The sequence below is a fragment of the Ylistrum balloti genome, unplaced genomic scaffold, assembly GCF_031769215.1.
Source record: "Ylistrum balloti isolate Yb309-2 unplaced genomic scaffold, AGI_CSIRO_Ybal_v1 Utg370230, whole genome shotgun sequence".
Taxonomy (NCBI): domain Eukaryota; kingdom Metazoa; phylum Mollusca; class Bivalvia; order Pectinida; family Pectinidae; genus Ylistrum; species Ylistrum balloti.
The window spans coordinates 1,661,572-1,671,600 of record NW_026782190.1 but is presented as its reverse complement, the minus strand read 5'-3'; the positions used below and the strand labels follow the sequence as shown (position 1 = coordinate 1,671,600).

Sequence of the window (10,029 nt, the reverse complement as noted above, 5' to 3'; positions counted from 1 at the left end):
TGCCTTTATGCCTAAGAAATGTACCAGAGAGCTTTAACCGTTCGACTGTGTGTTTCATGGATCACTGAAGAGAAAGACCATCGAAAGATAATCGAAATCATTATAAAATATGTTCATGAGAACCATAAAAGGTGGTTGAAATGAATGTTTACTGCGTCCGAAATTATGCAACTGTATTAAACGTTAAGGTATGTGTTACTACACTTCTATTAGAATCAATCTTTCTTTGATTAAATACAATGTGGCTTAGAATGGCTTGGGAGGAATCTGTGTATTTAAAACAGGATACTGTAAAGAAATATCTCCCAGTGTATGTGGTATGCTCATTTACTAGAAAAACCAAACAGAAACATGAGAATTACCGCCGACAAACAGGAATGGAAAGATATCATATCAGTGCTATGCAACAGAATTTAAGCACTTCATATATGGAAACATATCAAGTTTCTTCACCTTAGAGTAGTAAATTGTCTTTACTTAAGAGTTAAAGAGACTAGTCACTTCTGTGAAAATTGTTGAAAGTAACTAATTCGCAAATACTGTCATTATTACTGCGACTTATAACTAGAAACACTGTGATAAATATTAGTGTACTTTTTAATTGATATTATAGATCACTGTTTAGTTTGAATATTTTATTTAAACTGCTAAATATTAAATTAAAATATTGAAAGGTGCCGGTAATTTCAAAAACATAGCATGAATTTGTTTTGAAATGACATTATTTCTTACTTTTCCCGGATCTGTTTTATATATGTACATACCTGAATTCAATAAATAAATCATTGTCTTTTTAATCTAATTGTTTTATTTCTGATATTTAAAGATGTATTCTTCTCAGATGTAAAACAATTCAAGTTTCAATTTTTTTCTGATGTTGATGTTATGAAAGGTTTTGTAATGGTATGAAGTCAGCATATTCATACAACTTATCTTGATCATTCAGGCAATGCTTATCTACCACACGAAATTCAACACAGTGTTTCCTTTCACAAGCCATATAAACATCGATATGAATTCGGAGCCTAGAGAAGGGTTCACAATATATGTTTCGTATGAAATCGTGAACTGTCAACATGATCAGTAATTGCTGCAACCTGTTTATCCGCTGATATTAAATAAGCGAAACCTAATTGTTTACAAAGGTAGCTAGATGTTGTTTACTGATAATATTACTTTAATTATTTTGTCCTCTTTATGTGCTTGACTTTTAAATCCACGTAAAAAATAAAACAATAAGCATTATACTGAGAATCTGGATAAGGTTGCCGGTGACAGTCGGTTTGAATGTCATAGCCTGGAGATGATCGCTCTGGTTTACCATGGCTTCGGATACAGAAACAAATATCCCAGGCAAAATTTCCTTGATTAAATTCGATGTATTCTTAAAGGTCGGCCAATGCAGCGAATGTTAGTACAACGTTGTAAAAGGAGCATCAAACAAGCTAGAATTTAAAGGTCAAAGCTCCATTGGAGATAGATTTACAAACACGACATTACACTTACCAATATTGCAAAATCAAGCGTGATAATGAGTTTGTACATCGTATGGAACAAACCAATAATTCTTATGTATTCTGGATTGTTTTCATATATTGATATTTTCAAATGAAGATTAAACTATACAGTTACTGTAAAATCGTATGTTTCGTGAGACTCAATTTCTTAGGGTTTAAAAAATGAATTGCATTGATACTTGATTTTCGAGAATAAATAAGCTCAATAAATCTTCAGATACGAATTTCAAGAACTTCTAGACATATGTGGTTAAGAATTTGTGTGAATCTGTGGTTAAGAGTACCCAGGAAATTAACAACAACAAAAACCGACGAAAATTCATACAGTAATCATCGGTAGATAAAATATTACGTGAAGGCCGAAAGTAAATGCCATCCAGTATAATGCGTTTTATAGAAACTGACTCACAGCATGTTATATATGTACATAGTCCGTCAATCTAAATACTTCAATGAGAATATGTATTGTGTTGGAATGATCTACTCACAAATGCAGGAACAACGTTATCACAGCGTTATTCTCCAAGTTTGGGTTTTGTAGAATGTAATTTGTTTTCTACACAGTCTTTCTCATCATTTTCTTACTTTCACACCTCAAATCGTTATAAAATTTTGAGGATATATAGTGTAATGTAGTGATTCGGCCTTATTGGCATACGGTCTACCAATTCGTTAGTTAGTGTTCCCACAAATACGGGAACTATTCTAAAACAAAGAGAACATAAACAGGTTTTTTTTAGCTAAGATTTCTGTGGAATAGATGGGGAGTGAAAATAAAATTAACATATTGCAACTTCCTTGTATATGTTAGAAATACCATAGCCTGAGTGATAGTCAGGGATTTTGTAAAAGAAAACGTCCCATCGTTTGATAGACGGCATCCAAAAGCTACAATTTCGCAACCCACACTAAGACTTTAGTCATACTGTTTTATGAGCCATCGATATAGAATGATTGAAATTGTTTCCTTTCTTTTTTAATCTGGTACCGTATTACAACTAATCACATGGCTATCTAAGGATGGTCTGCATATTTATTCGAGGGAAAAAATAAGTTTTCGGGAGAGCTTTGTTTTGCGATAGTACGAAACCTATGCCGACGTTATAGGGTTGTCAATCGAATCACTAAGGGTTAATTCAATAGCCAGTGGATTCCCATGTCAATGATTAATATCAAAATATTCTGAAAGAATTGCATATTGCATAGGCAGCTTTTAACGATTATACATTGATGGTAACACAGAGACCTGCGACAAAGGTAGTTCGGGTTACCCAATTCAATATCTAATAGTTTCTTGTGAATCCAAACAAGTTTCAACCGTAGCATTAAGTGATAAGAAAATGACGACAATGACCTTGACACCTGTTCAATTGTTTGCTTTATATTTCGAGAGGTTACTGACAGGAGGTCATTTTAAATCGTCCATTGATTGTTACCAGAATGTTGGGATTTGCTGCACTCGCCACTTTGTTCACATTCGCTGTAGCCCAGGTATGTTATTAAAAAAAGATAGCTTTGGCCAAATGCCAGTAAACACACATTGTAATTTAAGATTTTTTCCTTTTTTCTTTACTTTTTTTGTTAATGAGTAAACAAAGCATCGATTTTGATTGTCATTCAACGTATAGAACACTTTTAAATGGAAGTGTTAGTCATTCCATTTTTCTAAATTATAAAGTTGATTTTATCAAAGCTGCCATCTTTGACATTTCGTGTTTCGTTTTGTTAGCATCATCACCATGGCATCATCCAACACGGTAATACTTATGATCATCCGGAGCAGGGTGATGTCAGATTCTTTTACGATTCTGGCACGGTATGTATGTTTTGTGTTTTACTCGTTTTGTCGACAATGGATCTTTAATTTCAGTTCACTGCACTTGGTATCTTGTAAGCAGCATGCAAGATACTGATCTGTAAGACAGTAAAAAATTTCTGAATAACCAATACGCGTAGATTCATAGTATTGAAATGTAATACCTATCAATGAAAAACTATACAAAATTATAAAACAGGAAATTTTAATTACAGGGCAGCTTGATGTCTAGGATATTTAACTTATTTCATCTGAATTTTATCGATTTTAATCATTTTATTAATCTGAATGAAAGCAGACATAACGCATCATTCATAGCATACAAGTTGAAAAGTAAATTTTATTTGTATAATGTAATATGTAATGAATTCACTGACTATGAAAAAAGGATGAATAACTGGACGCAAAATTCAATTGGTTAATAGAGATATGAGAATTATAATGATTGGTGGTGTTAGTAAAGTTATATATAAAGATGAGTGATTTTGGCCAAAACGAAAAAAAATAGTGACAATATCTGAAAAGAGAGAAAGTGCTTGGGAAATGATAATCGTTCAGCAACAATGAAAAATGTTATTTTTCTAAACAAAACATTGGCATTATTTAGACTTGTTCACATAAAGTAACATTGACCAATTCACCTAAAGTGTTGCGAATCGATGTGTAAACTATTATCTCAGTTCTTCTAATGTCAGTGACTGGCAGGATGTCTCTGTGATTATTTGATTTCACTAGACGACCAGTGTTCGATTCCCTGATCGGAAGTGAACAAGGATAACTTCTATCCGAGTCACCAAAGGGATTTCATGTATTGAAAGGTAGCTTGTATGTTTGGAGTATAATGACAAATAAGTATACAGACAAGGTCAGAATTTGTGTTATACAATGCTGCATACACTTATATGGATTTCGGTTTAAGTGATGATTATAATGAATCATTGTTCGACCTCATAATAAATATGTTGTATGTTAATTTACAGAACTACCTCATTTCATCTACTCATTCGACCTGTTACTTTATGGCCTTAGACGCCTCTCAGCAGAGCGATGTACACTCCTCCGTCGGTATGGAGAAACTGGAGGTATGACTTTATGTACAAAATGATGTTATACATGTCATGTGCTTTTGAGAGTTTAAAATAAATCTGAAAAGTCCATCCTAGGTTCCGAGAACAGCAGTGTTAATACTTTCCTCGCCATTAAATTTGAGGATGGTATATATAGTTCCTTTCAAGATATATACGTAGTTTTAACATACATCATCTTGTATATTTACTGTCAAAATACAAGATGGCCGCCAGTTGAATATTTTGTACTTCTGATCAGTTAAAAAACAGACAATGGTTAACTACCTTATAAAATTTATAAAATTTGACAATCATCCAACAAGTACCTCTCAAGAAATTACGATTACAAACATGGCGAAATACAAGATGGCCGCTTGTCAACCATTTCAATGGCCCTTAATTTGCCAATACACTACAAGGTAAGAAGAGAGGAAAGCAACATGACATTTGCTAATAATCAATCCCCTGCTATTGTCATCAATATCAACAAGTACATCGTCATCAAAGAAATAGTTTTTAGTATAAAGAGGTGAAGTCTAGGGAAAGATGAACATTTCATTTTTATCACAAATATCTACAACTAAGTAATGGGATCAAAAGTTTGCCTTTTATTCATTTTGTATTTTTGTCGAATAGTTTCGATAATTGAAATAACATTGCAGTGTGTAGGTCTTAAGTATCACGAAATATATATATATAATTTATTATTCTTCTGTATAAGTGAGTAAAATACATGCATAATTTCCAGATGTAATAATAAGATAGATCTACCTTTTACAAGAACATGTGCGTTCATTTTGATTTGAATAACATGTTGTCATCATGGAGTGAATGTTACTGACCAATCTCCGCTGTCCAACTTAGTGACTTACCTGTACGTGATAGATACACTAGTACATCATTTGTACAGGTAATATATACTCAACAAAAAAAGAAAGGTTAACATGTTTCCTTGGCGAATACCTGTAAATGAGTGAAAACAAAATGACGTTAGTGCAATATTAGAAAAGAGTAATGTCTTACATTACAAAATCCAAGGGGGTTACCAAAATCATTCAAGCGTGAAAGTCTGTATTAGCGAAAGAGCTGCACGAGGTTTTCTGCGACTAACTTGTATCTTCGCTTGAATTTCATAAACATTCAAACTGACAACTGTTCCTTAGATCCTTAGGACTTAGAAATCACCGAATATGTAGGCACGATCCAGGCTGGGGAGTCTCGCCGGCATTTTGGTTGCAGTGTTAAGACAATTTGCCAGTTGGTAAGTCGTTTAAACCAAACTGGGTCAACATCCGATCGTCCCCGAAGCGGCCGACCCCGTAAAACGACCGCCATGGATGACGTCGTATACGATTGATACACTTGCGCAATCGATTCGTAACCGCAGTAGAGACTACAAGGACATTAGTTGGGCGTCGTGTGTCTCCCCAAACAGTCCGCAACAGGTTGAGGGCCTACCAATTGAAAGCGCGGCGTCCATACACTGGACCCAATTTGTTGCGACGTCACCGTAATAATCGGCGTAACTGGACCCGTGTTCACCGTCGTTGGGCCTTACGGCAATGGAACAATGTTCTGTTTTCAGATGAGTCCAGGTTTTGTCTGCAACACGGTGACGGAAAGCTCAGAGTGTGGAGGCGACGAGGGGAGCGTTTTGCAAACTGCTGCGTCGCAGAACGGGACCGCTTTGGCGGCGGAAGTGTAATGATTTGGGGTGGTATTTCTGGGGGGACTCGTACCAGGCTTGTTGTGTTAAATGGCAATTTAACCGGCATTCGATATCGGGACGAAATTTTAAGACCAGTGGTTCTGCCATTCTTAAGACGCCATGGCGTTTGCGCCATTTTTCAACAGGATAACGCACTAGCGTACACCAGTCGCGTCAGCAGAACTTTCTTGCAGCAGAATAACGTACAGGTGTTAGATTGGCCATCTAAATCACCTGATTTGTCACCGATTGAGCATGTCTGGGACGTTCTTGGGCGACGCGTGAGAGAACGTCAAAATCAGCGGTCAAATTTGCAGGAGCTGGCCCAAGCCTTGATCGCTGAATGGAACAACATCTCTCCTCGAATTATCCGCCGGTTTACGAGTTCCATGCGACGACGCTGCAATGCTGTTTACTTCGCAAACGGTGCCCATACCCGTTACTAATGGTGTTACCTTTGAAATTGACCCCAACGTCCTTTACAGTCGAATAAAATCAACTGAACGCAAAGTTTTATAATGAACCATGACTGCAGTTTTATCAGAATTGATCAATTACTTTATTCGTACATGATTGGTAATGATTTATGAAGGGGTTAATTAATTAATCACAGAATAAAGTAGTGTTACCTTTCTTTTTTGTTTAGTATATGTAACATATGTGTAAGGAACTACATATCTCTTAATTCCACATGGGTGAGTCGACAATGACCACCTGTTTCGTAAATTTTACAAAGTTTTACAAATAATCTTCTCGCTTTTGACAAGTATTACACGACGTAGCTATATAAACTATAGGATTCAGGAGTCTACATTATCATTGTCAGAAATTCTGGAATTTTAGTTGATCATTGTAAGACATTATGGTATCTAAGTTGATTTATCATTATAACTGCTCAGCATTTTGTAACTTCGCAGACTCATTCGCTTCTTTACAAGTTTCAATGATTTGACAGAACGCTTCCAAATAGCTAATTAAGTAATGTATGTGTAACTAAGATATAAATGAATATTAATTCTGTATTCTTCATAGAACGGATAATTTTCATGTGATTTAGCAGTTTTCAGAAGAAGACTAACAGAAAAAATTGTTTCTAGAAATTGAAATTTTAAAATGTAAACATTTTCAATAATTTTTTTTTTACTACATCGGATTTTTTCCATAGAAAGACATTGTGCTACATTATGCATCAAACGTATATTTTATACTACCCATTTGAATACTCTTCATATGTGTAGTTAAATTTAAAATCCAAATTTGAAAGAAAAAATACAATCATCTTAGAAGTGCTTCCTTTATATAATTTTATCAACGTTATTCATGAATTATTCTTTAATTTTGAAACAAACACAGCTGCACATATGCACGTCTTTGTGAATTCAGTATTTGTGAAACAGCCGTCATCACATTTCACACACCACCCCCCCCCCCTCCACCCATATATAATTAGGTATGATATAATATCAGACAAAAAAGTTATTAAAAACTAAAATTCAGTTATTAAAACAACCAGCTTGAATACCAACTCTCGAATACAAATATTTTGTAACAGTCATTTCTATCAGGTCTCTTCCGTGCTATTCGACACATATGCAAGTTTCACATTTTCAGTTTACCTGTATGGTTGAGGAAATAAAACAATTCTTTAAATTTTGTATGAACAGTTCACCTTGCCCCTGAGGGCCAGAGGGCGGGGCCCAATAGGGAAAATATTTCTTCTGTAGGGATGTGTGAATTCTGTTCCAGTTTGACATGGAGCATCCTGGGGTAAAGAGAAATCATTTTTGTACAAAAAGTTGGTCTCGGCTCCCCTGGGTCCGAGGAGCGGGTCAAATAGAAAAACAAATCAAAAATTCTTCTTGTGTAGAATTGTGAGGATTCTATCCCACTTTCCTCCAATTTTGTTTTGAAATATCCGGGTTGACGGGAGCTCAATATTGCATCCCCTATCCTCACTTCATCCTAATAGGGGAAATGGGAATATGAAACCTGCTTGAATGACGGGCAATAAATTTTGTATAAATGGTAGTCCTAAAATTTGAAGCATGCTTGGGTGATGTGAATCAATTTAGTAGGAAGGTGAGTCAGGGCCAAATAGGTGAAATAAAGAAAATTCTTTAAATTCCTTTACATTTTTTCTGTAGGAATGTATAAACGATGCATTTCATTCTCATGGGGTCACATGGCCTTTTGTTGGCGCCAGGTGATTATGTTTCTGGCAAGTTCAGCAACCGATTATTCCACACAGTACAATAGACAAGACAACAAATACTTTCAAGTATTCTGTTTGACATATTCCCCCTGCATAACATGATTTGAAAAAAAAATGTATTTTCCTTCAATACGATTAGCGTAACTGTATGTGATTTCTACAGAAACTAATACTTTCCACAGTTGTACTCTTTGTATCAGATGTATCTATTCTTTCATCTATACGTTTCAAAAGAATCGCTCTTGCACGCAAATCCATTCAATATTTGAAGAAAAAAATATGGAATTAAACTGGCGTTTTTGTTTATCCATGTCTTCATGTCCTGGCATTTTCGTGGTTGACTATCAACCGATCACCAATGACATCACAAATATGTAGAATTTTATCACATACAAAATGTATCAGGACACTCGACTGGCTTATCTTGTAGACCAATCATAGGCGTGGGAGGGGCGGTATCTTGTGAATTATAAAAGAAGAAAAAAAATTGTCATTTGATGTTACTAACCTAGAATTATATCACGATGGAAAGGATATATCTAGCAAAAATAATAAGTTTGATTAATATGAAGTAAAACACAGAAGTAGAGGATGACTGTCTGCTGATTGACTGCAGGTATTATACCTATATATAAAGGACATATGTATATATTTCAGCAAATGTGTTGCAATTGCAATTTAAATAAAATACAGATATAAGCGCATTTCTTTGAGCTAAATTGTGTTGCGATTTTTTGGTATTAAAAAGACACACTTTCCTGTCCAAGGACTTCTTGGAACGTGTTATGACCTCTTATTAAGACGAGAGACTCCTGGGCCGACGAAACGTTCTCCCAGGAGGATAAACAGACCTAACTTCGGATGACTTTATAATACATTTTGTATTTTGATACTATCCTACTGTATGTCATATTGTTTTGTAGATTCAAATGATGACAATGATTTCCGGTGGCGAAGACGAATTGACCAACGACCAGATTGACCAACACTCGCACCTGTTTGATATGGCTTGTCATAACCACAAACTATTCTTGGTTGGATCTCCGAAGAGTACGACTCCTGCAATGTCCCCAGAAAACTAGGCGTACGTTATTCATCCTATATTGACTTTGATCAATATTTAACGTTTGTTCTCAATTTGTCAATCCTTAAAAAAAGAAATCCCTTTTTATACCTACTAACACTCTTATCGATACGAGGCATGTGTTTATTGTGATGCTCACAATGCGATAACTATTTTGTATTCTGATAAACAATGACATTTTATACCCGTTCGCGAATATTATTGCGTTATATAAGACATGTGTATTTCAGTAGCATTGCCTTTGAACGTATAATGATTTCTCGTTTTATTTTTCATTTTCAGTCAGGCAGAGTCCGCAAGAGTCATTTATTTTCTTTATGAAACATCCTAATAAAACTTTTAATTGAAGTAGACTGCTTGTGGTAATTCAACTTTGACCTTGATTGTAATGTTTAAATAAGACATCCATCGGTATGAATTATATTCATATAGACCCAATGGAATGGAATAGTGATATTTAAAGAGTACATCGCTATGTTTAGGTAATCTATCGCCTTCACGGATAATCAATACATACGTATGTTTGTCTGATTTCAATATATATATATATATCAATCAGGTTTAATTCCCAAAGTCGTAGAATTTAATGAAACTAAACAAGAGTAGCATAGAGCGAAATAAATGT

At 34.9% G+C, this 10,029-nt stretch overlaps 1 protein-coding gene across 1 annotated transcript; it reads left to right on the top strand.

The window, feature by feature from the left end:
* The first annotated feature begins 2,957 nt into the window (after window positions 1-2,957).
* Window positions 2,958-9,402, top strand: LOC132552007 (uncharacterized). Its single transcript, XM_060216152.1, has 4 exons — window positions 2,958-3,008; window positions 3,247-3,333; window positions 4,314-4,415; window positions 9,244-9,402. Exons 1-4 carry the CDS (start codon window positions 2,958-2,960, stop codon window positions 9,400-9,402), a joined length of 399 nt encoding a protein of 132 aa, XP_060072135.1.
* Window positions 9,403-10,029: the final 627 nt, after the last annotated feature.